This window comes from Eurypyga helias, unplaced genomic scaffold (genome assembly GCF_000690775.1).
Source record: "Eurypyga helias isolate BGI_N326 unplaced genomic scaffold, ASM69077v1 scaffold6226, whole genome shotgun sequence".
In the NCBI taxonomy this organism is placed as follows: Eukaryota; Metazoa; Chordata; class Aves; order Eurypygiformes; family Eurypygidae; genus Eurypyga; species Eurypyga helias.
In genome coordinates this window covers 41,811-54,147 of record NW_010255932.1, presented here as the reverse complement: position 1 = coordinate 54,147, position 12,337 = coordinate 41,811, and the positions used below count along the sequence as shown (strand labels likewise).

Genomic DNA, 12,337 nt, shown 5'->3' with positions numbered 1-12,337 from the left:
TAGCTCCATTCACCACAACTCTCTTAAAATACACCATGAAGAAAAGCTCATAGCACATTCAGATTGACATGTCTAGGCTGCCATAATTATCAGTTTTAAATTATAGGAAAAATATTATGTTTTGCTCCTGAGTTTGTGTCCAGTCAGAATCAGCAATAATGACAAATATGTACATTATAATCACCTTTCTGTCATTCTATTATGTCTTATTTTATCACTTGCACCTGCTCAGGGAGTATGTAACACATGAAACTTTACACAAGGTCAGCGAGGACAAAATGCAGATTTCAGGATGATTAATGATTCCTCATTTACTACCAAGGTTTACAAGCAGTGCCAATAGATGCTGAGGTGCAGCTTAAGCCTGCATGAAGCTTCATTTATTTCAGAAAGGCTTTACAGAGGTAAAGGGACATAGTTGTACAGATTACAGAACCAGGTCTCAGTGAACTTTGACAGCTCAACCCAAAAACAGTAAATGCATGAAGTAGCTCCAGTGGCAGCAGGACTCCTCTAGCAAAGCCTGCTAATGACACTGCACTGTGGGACTGATGAATGAGGCTACAGAATGCTTCGTTTACTTGAGAGTTTTAAGCAGCAACTCAGAGGCAAAAACATTTGCAAAAAAATAAACACGAGTCTTTAAAACACACTACTAAAAATATTAAACATGGTGTTGTGAAGATGCTCCATAAATACTACGGTTGTCCAGGCAGAAAAAGGAACAACAGCTAACATGAATTTGTCTAAAGTCAGCATTAAAATATTGCAGCTTATAGAGAGAAACAGTAATCCTAACATGTTTGCTTTCTGTGATCACTTCATAAGTTAACAGCTGAATAAACTATTACAAAGAAACCAATGAAAGTATCCTGTGTATTTGTATATGGACATGTTTCAGCTCCTGTAGAATGACAAACCATTGGGTAACAAAATGCCAATTGCTCCAGCACAGTAAAAAAAGGATGCTGCTGAAATATTACAAAGCCACCACTGTAGCTGGTATTGTATCACAATGTTTACCCACCTAGCTTATTTTCTCAATAATTCCTTCCTAACAGAAGATATTTATATCATGATTTACTGGAATTGCATGGCTTCCAGGGATTGCAACTGTCAAGAAACTGCTATGAAGACAGAAGTAGAAGCAAGTTTTTCATTTCCATTTGGCTGCCTCTGATCAGATGAACTTCTTTGATTGCTTCAAATGTATGAACACTAAGCACTTTAACACAAAGATTAGCTCCAAGCTCTTTTCTACCCATTGGTACTATCCAGCCTGGAGATACCTGAAAAATAACATTATCCAAAAGGGCACCAGAATAATGCATTAATTAAACCTTAAGAAACTGTTTCCTAAAGGTTTTTTCTGTTGTTGCTGTTTAATATAGCTGCTTTGGATATTTTTAACTTAGTATACCAAGAGTCAAAGATAAAAAACAAACTCTAGTAAGACAAACAATGTTCTTTGCCATTGAGCAAGCCTCAGGCAGCACCGCAACATGAAACTCCTACCAAGATCCTTAAACGTTGCTTGTAAGTACTAAAACTGTGAATCTCTCCAAGAATAACAAATAAAATTCAATTCACCCTAAGAACCAATGAGAGATGTTTCCTAGTCAGATAAGAACAATGATCCTTTGCCTATGTGTAAACAATAACATGAGTAGGCTTCTTCCAATTATCTGCAAATCTATTGAAATAACAGCATCAAGTCTCTCTTTTGTCCAGCTACAAAAAGAAAATATACAGGGATGTTTTTCATTTTATATATAGCCCAGAAACTACAACAACGCTGCATTAGTTCACTTTCCATCGAAATGGAATATCTTCCAGCAAAGACCTTGTGTTGTGCTCCTTGTAGTAGCACCATGGCTCACCCTATTAGTAGTCTGCAGGTGCTATAACAGCTTCAGTTACTTGTTTCTAATCTGCTTTCAGTCTAAGGAAGATAAGAGACACGGGGGGGGGCAGGGGGGGAAAGGCAAGCAGTAGTAAACCACACATGCAAAGGGCTGCTGTAAATGCTTATAAGCATATTTTTGGGAGTGTGTCAAGAGAGACACAAAGGTCTGCCTCACCAAGAGAGACTCTTCCTTTACCATCTGGGTGCAGACAAATCTGTAAATGCTTATAAGCATATTTTTAGAGTGTGTCTTCCTTTACCATCCGGGTGCAGACAAACGGTGTTAGGACAAGGCAGCTGCTACAGCAGCTCGGCTGGTATACTGTAATCAGGTCACCACTTGTACATCCACTATGCCAGACTTCCTTTCGGTGGCGTTACCCTACCAAAGGTAGCACCTGCTTCTCTGTTTTGACCAATTTAAAAGGGTAACACCCTCTCAACACAAATATTTGTTTTTACAGGAAACCCACACACAGGCCTGAAGCACAGCTATCAACCTATTTGCCACATTACCCTAACTAAATCTTCTGCTCTGCTCCCTTTGTGGGACTGCCAAGATCATTAGCAGGGCAGACTCAAGACATTCCTATGGGTCAGGACAGCCATTATCTGTTTAGACTTGGTGGCAGAGCAAAATGCAGGGCAATAGACAAGGCAGTATAAACAACAAGATTTATTCAGTGTACCAACCACACACTCAGCTTGGAGCCCTAGAGGAACCAAGATGCACAGGTCAAGAGGCCAGCAAAGCATCCTGCCACCGCAGAGTCATAGAATCATAGAATGGTTTGGGTTGGAAGGGACCTTAAAGATCATCTAGTTCCAACCCCCCTGCCATGGGCAGGGACACCTTCCACTAGACCAGGTTGCTCAAAGCCTCATCCAGCCTGGCCTTGAACACTTCCAGGGATGAAAGTGGTATGGAAACCAATACAGCATTTGAGTGACTCAAATGCTTTGAGAAGAAGTAAAGGTAGCAAGCAGTCCATTCACTGAAGACAAAATTAATAACTTCAAAAAAAGCAAGTCCAGAGGAGGCCACAAAAGTGACCAGAGGGCTGGGCACCTCTGCTATGGGGACAGGCTGAAAGAGTTGGGCTTGTTCAGCCTGGAGAAGAGAAGGCTCCGGGGAGACCTTATTGCAGCGTTCCAGTACCTGAAAGGGGGCTACAAGGAAGCTGGGGGGGACTTTTTACAAGGGTCTGCAGTGACAGGACAATGGGTAACAGGTTTAAATTGAAACCTGGGAGATGTAGATTAGACATCAGGAAAAAATTCTTCCCGGGGAGGGTGTTGAGGCAATGGAACAGGTTGCCCAGAGAAGCTGTGGATGCCCCATCACTGGCAGTGTTCAAGGCCAGGCTGGATGAGGCTTTGAGCCACCTGGTCTAGTGGAAGGTGTCCGTTCCCATGGCAGGGAGTTTGACTGGATGGTCTTTAAGGTCCCTCCCCACCCAAACCATTCTATGATTCTATGATAAATGACATTTTAAAACACATATGTAAGCTGAAGGTACCAGCTAGGTCATCTCTGTGTGTCAAATCATAAGAGCTATTAAACAGAGGAGGGAAGAACATTTTAAAATCAAAACCAGCAACAAGCATAAATGTTTTCTTTCAGTTAATAACCAATAAAGTGCATACGGTAGAACTGCAGAGCAGATTAATACCAACCCAAGTAACTAGGTTGAAGGAGAAAATGTCTGTGCAGTTTCACCTTTCTAAAGTACAACCATTTAAAAGTATGAGACACTGACTATGAACAAGGTAGACTATATCTCTTTGGCAGAGTATTTATTTTCCTCAATGTGTTCAAGCTACCATAGAAGAAAGACTTTCCCTGAGCTTGTAAAACATCACTACACTAAGAGCACTATTGTTACAAGCTAGACTTTGAATTTTGCCTCCTAAGACATTCCAAATATCTAATACTGAAAAATCATGTTATGGCCAAGAAAGAAAAATGCAGATTAAATACCCCATAAATATTTTAAATAATGGCCATACCCACCTGCTACATTAAGCTTTTCAACTGCTCCTACGCTGGGAGCAGGAGTGGTAGTATTGTTGGTAGAGTTTGCTCCTGTTCCATTAAGTACAAGATTTTCCACCTTGGACTCTAGCTTCCCAATGCGCTGCAATATATTATCCAACAAGACCGCAAGTGTCTTCTTCAAATCTACAAACAAAAATGAAAAGTTAAATTGCTTAATAAAGCAATGCACACTGACAAATGAAATCAAAACACGGATAGAAGAATGAGACTGGAATACAGACACTTTCTCAGTGCAAATCTTTATCATTTGCAGTTCTGTGCGCTAACGTTCCTTACCTTGTTCAATCTCAGATACGAGTTTCCCTGGACATGGAACTTATCTTCCTGTGTATTTTATAAAGCACATTGCAACTCATATACATATACTAAATTCAAGGTGAAGTGTGCACCTCTATGGGTATACACATGGGAACAGAACAATGCATGCTTTGCAACAGATTAATGAATCTAAACCTAAATTCATATTCAAGCACTGTCAGTGGAACAGTCTGTTAGATGCTCAGTCACCTGGAAACAAAAATCTCCTTCCCAAAAGAAGAGACATCGTTGAGCCAGTACAAAAAAACTCCTCCTGCATCTCCTCCACCACAACTAGGTTCTGCACTGGCAAAAAATGGTAAATTCAACCTTTCTGTTGTATACACAAAGCACCATCAATCTCTCGTTTCTCTTCTCCTAGCGACTGCCTCTACCTATCTATTCGGTCTGACACAGCACTTTCTTCATGGGAGAGGTAACAAACAGTAACAAGAGTTTGTATATCAAATTAAAACCCAGAGAGAGTTCTCTGATATTTTTTTCTTTCCCTTTACTTTTGTTCAAATTTCTTCAAGTAACACGGACAGTTAGGCAAGATAAAAGAACTGTGGGCAAGAGGGGAAAAGTAGTCAACTATCAGACTAAACTGTGTAATTACAGTGGCAACAAGCCAAAGAAGATGAAAGAAAGTACTGTTCTTTGTTCGTTTACCGTTGTCTCAGGATTAAAGAATTTGGTATGGTGAATTTACATTATTTTCCCATAATATTCCCATAAATATTTTATATTTAATTATATAAAATAATTACATGTGCATATGTATAATAAATTTTCTGCTTTTCACGGCTTTAGAATCAAAACCCTTTCTGATCTGTAATATAAAATTTCTCCATACATCTGAAGAGATTCCTCTGTCCCAGCATCAGTTGAATTTTTGCCATGCTCAGTCATTTTCCATGACTAGCCCAATTCTTGTGCGAGTGAGAATAAATAAGAAAAGGCTATTACTTTTAGAAAGCTTATGATTATTTTTTCCAAATAAAAGGAGATTACATTTATTCCATGGATCCCTAAAATAGATCTTTTTCTTTGTAACTGTGTGTTTTCCTTTGACCTTTACAGATCAGAACATGGAATCTTAAGTACTATCTTAAAAGGGGTCCAGAAGTCACTTTATGATATAGTGTGCTGTAGAAAAGGAAAGAGCAGAACAGTGATTTAACATGGACAAACTATACTGCAGAAGGAGGAAAAAAAATCTAGGAAAAATAGTAGTTAAAAAAAAAAGTTCAAGAAACAATGGGGAAAAAACACAGCATACATAAAAGGCATAAACAGAACATAAAGAGAAAAATGGCTCAACAGTGTAATATTTTAATACTGATACTAAAACACTGATACAAGAAACTGCTTACCAGAACAAGAACTCAACTGGAGGCTAGTTTGAGAAGGGGAGGGCAGAAGCACAAATTCATAAAAATTTTGGTAAAATAACTGCTATAAAAATCTAATACTCGCTCTGTATATTATGACTACAACTTTCCTTTTAGAAGTGTTTGATCTACCTACCTGACAGGTCAATATATGATAGAAAGAAAAAGTGAGAAAGTGAACAAACTGTGCAATCACAAATAAGGAATGACTGAAAACGTTTTGGGTGGGTAAAAGCAGTCAAATCAAGCAAACTTTAAACTTATTCTTGAGCATGGAAATCATGACTATGCTCACTAACACCAATCAGGGGGTAAGATTAAAATAAATAAAAAGGCTAAATAGCAAGGGCATTAATTTTCATATAACAGTGAACCAACATTTAGCCATTATCATTAACATTAGTCATTAATGTGTTTATTCCTGAACAGCTGACCTGAGCATTTGCTATCAACAAATGATTTGGTATGCCAAACAGGACAACCTAAATTACTAAGTATTCATCTTACTCAGCCTCATAAAGTATTATTTAATATGATGTTATTCACTCACCATAGCACCTTTCCCTCTAATATTTTAAATAAACACATTGCCATTATTTTGCATACTTCCAAACTCCTTAATTGAAAATACCTGTCCAAACTTGTCTTTAAACTTAAAATTCTTCTTTGCATTGGAACTTGAAATTTCTACACGAAACTTAGCTTTGTAATGTCTCTGTGAAGGTAAAACTAATTCACCCACTTTCAAATAGAGTTTAGCTTCTCCTGGAGAACTTGACCACTGTTTGGCAGCAAGTCAACTTATTCCTCAGCAGGATTTGGAACAGGAAATGAACGCCACAGGCAACAAGCTGCAGGGGGGATCCTGGCTAAAAGGATATCCTGTACTCTCAGACCTAGCTAGGGCACAGATTAATGCTCTCCATTTCTGGAGACATCTTGGTTTGGGTTTTTCTTTTCTTTCCTTCAATTCACCTCCCATCAAGCCCCCTTACAAGCTAATGGGACACTGATGATGGCTATATAGCAGACAGGGTATGTTTTAAGCCTGTGCAAACAACTCTCTAGGGACTTGGTACTTGTTTGGAGGTATTCAATCTAAATATTGATCTACTACTGCTCCATTTAGCTTGTGTTGCTTTGTAAGAACCATACCAGTATAGTTCAATATGCAGACACAAATCAGTATAAGTTCCAGAATAAGAATGGCTTGTTATTTAAGGAACAAAGCAATATAATTGTTAGCTATGTTTGGGAAAATAATCTCAGGCTTACAGGCATGTACCTTCACACAAATTCAAACATTCATTTTCTAGAGGAAAAAAGTGGTAACAGAAACAAGACAGGGAGAGAACCTCCCACCAGGATATTTTCATTACATGCACCAAAAAGTAGAGAATATTAAGAGAAAACTACAGAAAAAGGTGCCGCTATTATCTGCTGCATCCTAGTCTTTAATCTTTGTGTAAGTCTACAAAAGACATCTGTCCAATTTCTTCAGATCTGATTATTAAGGCAACTACAAAAGAAAACAAATACAGATGACTAGTTAGCCATTAACTTTCCAGACAGCCTGACAGTACATATGTAAGTAGGAAAGAAAGCAAGTTTAAAGAAGTACTAAACAAGTGGGGTATTTGATGTGATCTTATCAGACTGAAAAGGGGACACACATCTAACCTGAAATTGGATTATATTTTTATTTTCATAGTATTTTCCAGCAATATGCTTCATCCTTTTCTGCATGCTTTCTCTCACACATGCACACAAACGTAACGAACAAAATGGAAGAGAGGAAGCATTAACACTTAGTGCTGAGCAAAGCACTGAAGCTCACAAAAAGAGTTCTCTACCCCGAGGCAAATCGGGTATATTTAAGCTTCATATAAATTTATGCCAGATACATAAACATCAAAGTAAACTGACTGAAGAAGAAGTGAAATGGGAAAGAAGAAATAAACATAGCAGTTCTCCACTTTATAAGTAATGCAAGTTCCTGCTCCACAACAAATTTCCTAGATCACTGACACAAACTGAAAAGCCTCCCAAGTTTCTCAAGAACAGCATGAAAAACGTTTTTAAATGAAGTTCTAACAAATAACCTGAGGCATACCAGATATAACTAGACAGATGTAGTAAAAATTAGCAGACAACTTAATTTCAAAGTGACTGGAAATGTAAAATTTGTCCCATTTCATACCTACACATCAAGACTGCTTTCTCCATCTGTGCAGAAAATCCACAGTGCAAAGTACAGTCAGTTGAGCGGCATTATGAAGTAAAATGTTTGGATAACTTAGAAAAAAACTTAATCAGATCATCACATAATTGAGAGCACGCACTTACCGTATGCTGTCACTGTCCCAACATAAGGCCCATCAACCACATTCTTATTTTCTTCAGCTAATGCTTTGATGTATCTTTTGCTGAGATCCAAAATTTGCTCACGCAGGACTGAACTGCTTTCGTGTTGTGTTTGCTGCTGAATAGTAAAATGCAGGAGCATCATTCCCCAAATGAAACCAAAAGTCACCAGAAAAAAGCCAAGTTTCTGAGAGGACAGCTTCCATGGAGAGAATGCCATGATTCCCACCAGCTTCACACAGTTACTACGAAGGTTCCTAAAGCATGAAGTCAAACAGCAAGTCCATGGTCCAGGTATATAAATATCACAGAGCAGGACTCAGTCTTATTCCAACTCCTTGGTCAACATATATCCGTATTTCAGTTCCATCCTGTTACAAGAGGAAAGAAAAGAAGCATAGTTACCACAACATGTCAGAAGTTTTTACTAGCTATTCTAGGTCTTCACTCTCATGGGTACAAAATAGGAGTAGACAATATGCTTTCTTTGTAAATATTTCATTTGTATGTATCAACATTGTACTGTACTAGCCAGAGCACAAAGGAGCTGAGAAAAGTGCTGGAAAGAGAACAAAGAGGGAGCGATGTGCCTGAGCAGGTGTAGAACACCTCTCAGTATCTGGATCCAATTCAATGTTTGAGGCAGTTTCCCAAGCTGAATTTCAAGCTTTTACATATTATTTGTGTGTTTGTGTGTCTCTGTGTGTGTGTACAAAACTTTGTGAAGTTGCCAGTGCAGCAATTTAAGACAATCCTCGACATAATTCAGTTCTCAGAAAACAAGTAATTTTAGCTGGCAGTGACACTGCTCAGAGTTCCTGGCAAGAGCTACGGCATATGGCTAGATAGGTGATCAGGAAATCAGACTCCCTCAGGGGTGCAGAGCAAAAAAGAAATCTACATTATTTAAGCCAATACACTCTCCTGGCTTACACTGCAAGCAGTCAGAAGGCTGGAATAATCTCTTGCTCCTGTGTGGCCTCTGACTGCATAGTTACTCCTTATTCTAAGACATAGTCCAGTGAGTTTGCTCTTTGCAACTAAAGACACATACCTTCTGAATGTTACATGTCTTTTGTATGTAAATGGATATTCACGGAGCTTTTCACATGTTAGGGAAAAAGAATTGTAAGAATGGCTTTCAAGACACAGTAGGACCAACTTTTCATGGTAAACTCAAAGATAAAACCTGGTATAAACAATCCAAAGGCAAGAAAATTTCTGTGATGAGGAGCTAAAGGCAGGGTCCTGAGCATAAAACCCAATGAGAAGAAAGGTAATTAAAAGGTAATTAAGTGCAACCTATCATGTTAAAACACAGATTTCGTAAAATGTTATCCTTTTAGCTTCATAATGCTCCCAGACAGGATTAGAGAACATAATGTTCCCTTCCATTCTGCACTTGCACAGATAATGCAGATGCTGCTCTGTTTTAATAGGATAATTACACAGATGCCTGCTAGCAGTGCTCTCTGTTTGTTAAAATTCCCTTTAGATCCGCTGCTTTCAGTTGAACCAGCACTTCTGCGGAGGGACAGAAATACCTTTGGACCACTTATCTTCCAACATGCCTTGTGAGTGCGTTTAGCATTATTGATTACTATTGACTGTCGAAGTGAATGTGCATCACATAGCAAAGGAAAAGCAGACAAGGCAGAGAGCGACCCTGCATTTACCCTGTGAAAAGAACAATCTGTTGGAATGGTGCTGAAAAATTAATTTCAAGTACAGTGAAAAAGATCACAAAGCCCCCAAGCTTACTTTTTCCACACTTAAAAATATCTCAATGAAGAAAATGAATGGTCTCAACAAAGAAAATTAAAGACTCCGTTTAACGCTGTCCTCCATAAACTTAATTTTCCAAGAAATGGCAGAGGGTAGTTTCACTTCTTTCAGTTTATTTAACTATAGCCTTGGGACACTCTTGGGCTGACTAAAAGGTAGAGTATTGCTATTTCATTAAAACCAGAATTCTATTCTGGTTTTAATACTATTCTCTTGCAATATCTGGTGTGATAAAATACAGAAAATCCTACAGTTTAAAACAACATCACAACTTTGAAAAGAAATCTGAAATATTCAAGATTAACTCTGTCAGTGACTTAATTTCAAGTAAGAACTGACAGTGTCCTCTACAGCAGTAAGATCTGTGGTTATAACAGTCCACATTTCTTCCCCAGTTACCAGTTGTTTGTGAAGTGGAAAACACTGAATAAGAAAGTAAAACTATCACCACCATATTTTAACAGACAAGTGCTAATGGTTTCTTATGACTAGCTGTTTAGGAAAAATACCCACAGAACTTTATCATCACTAAAAAAGTAAGAGTTTTACAGTCATGTTTTAAAAATTCTAGAACAGAAACAAGGATGGTTACAAAAAACTGTATGTCTGACCTATGAGAATGATCTACTTAAATACCGCTATTGACTTTACCCTGTTTATCAACAGAAAATAAAGCCTTAAGTTCACTCAAGAACTGTAAAAAGGTAGACAGCAAATTTCAAATTTTTGCCATAAGAAAGGATTAAAATTCATTAACAGCTGGAAGAACAGCCCCCATTATTTCAAGTGCTAAAACCAAACCAGACCAACAAACCCCAAAACCCCAAACACCACAAACTAGCCCTATTTTTACTGCCATTTAAGCAATTCCAGTGGCCAGCAACTTGATGAATGTCCTACAACATGTACTTAACTAATTAACTTAACAGCACTGCTGGTGGGCATGGAGGTTTGTAAAGTACCGAGGAGAAGAATCTCTGCGCTTCCCACCACTTCCATGGCCGGACGCATGCCCGCACTGACTTCAGTATATGTTTAATCCTAGATTTGTCAGATAATCAAGGACTGCAACACAACTATTCCACGGTTAATGATTACTACATACTTATAATGAGTCATTATTTGGTATCTAAATGGACAGTGGCCAGAAGATATCAAGGGCTTATGCAAAATGGATGAAGACAGCAGCACAGGAATACCTCTGTAGTATTTCTGTTTTGACACAAATTTAATAACTGACGTGAACAACAGTTGACGCAATAAACGCCCATGACTCTAATCACTTATGGACTTTGATAGTGCCCGATGACTAGTTAGCTCCCTGCCCATACCAAGCAAGCCATTCCCAAACTTACAGTAGTAGAATATTTCCCTTACTCTCCCCTCTTGCCTTACAAATGTTCTCATTGGAACTGATTCTGTTAACTATTAAGGCCTTTTCCTAGTGTAGTTCCCAAAATGCACATTGTAAGTCGTATCTAAAGAGGATATGGAATATGGCATATTCATAAGTGCCTCCAAAGAATGACAGGCTGCTTTTTTTTTTTTTTTTTAAAAAAAAAAAAGCGCTTTGGAAAGAGGTGATCGTGCTCTAAGACAACTCTTGAAATAATTCCAGCACCCTCTGGAAACTGGAGATGTGAAAGTCTAAGCCGTTTGTGAAAGAGCTAGGAAGATAATTCCTCCTATTTACTGACAGTAGCTAACGTACCAAAACTAAAAGCCAAGTGTGAAAAACAGGGTGAAAGTGAAAAGATATACAAGGCAAGAAAACCTTTAATAAAGAACAGCTTTGTTACGTTCTTCCTTGATTCAACCAGCCAAAAATCTCACCTTAGCAGAACCAGCACACTGGCGTTTTGTTTATTTTTTAACAGAGTAGTTACACCCTTTGCAACAAACATACCACATTTTAAAACAGAACTGCCTCTACTCTTACCAAAGGTGATTAGCATATTTCTTTGGAAAATGGCTAACCTTATACTTATTGAAGGGGGTGTAAGACTTTCGATAGTCTTAGTACTTTTAGTATGTCAAACAGCTTCATTAAAACATGTTTTCCATTCTATGTTTAACAAAATCCTGCTCAACAGCTGGTCAATTCATTAATTACAGAGAATAACATTACAATGCCTATGTCATCACCAGAAAAAAAAAACCCTCACACTACTTAAAGTCAGGAAAGTATCCCAATGCTAAAGTAATCCATACATCAGGGATGCAAACCACAGACTTCTCAGCATTTGAAGGCTTTATTCTTTCTTTCTTTTTCTTTTTTAATGCTTACAACAGAATACAAACAGTTAATCTTATGAGAGCAGATTTTGTCACTTTTTAAAAAAGAGAATTAATCATCTACAAGAGACTAAGCAAAATCTCTTTATAAGTATGTACATATACAAAGCTTGATGGTCTCTGTCCAACCTGTACTTATACAAGAAATGGTATGTATTCAGGGTAACCTTGGAATTGCATTATCCTCAGGAGAGTCAGAATTCAACCGTTCATCACTAGCTCCAGTTACAAAACCTT

General features: G+C 38.1%; 1 protein-coding gene across 1 annotated transcript; it reads right to left on the bottom strand.

Annotated features, from left to right (window-relative positions):
* Positions 1 to 3,920: 3,920 nt before the first annotated feature.
* On the bottom strand, positions 3,921 to 8,393 carry LOC104511030 (alpha-1,6-mannosylglycoprotein 6-beta-N-acetylglucosaminyltransferase A-like; the record flags this gene model as incomplete). The annotated part of the gene is made up of 2 exons (XM_010153476.1): positions 8,003 to 8,393; positions 3,921 to 4,088 (listed from the first exon to the last, which is right to left on the bottom strand). Coding segments are annotated over exons 1-2 (406 nt in total), but the record flags the coding sequence as incomplete, so codon positions are not given.
* Between the last annotated feature and the right edge of the window lie 3,944 nt (positions 8,394 to 12,337).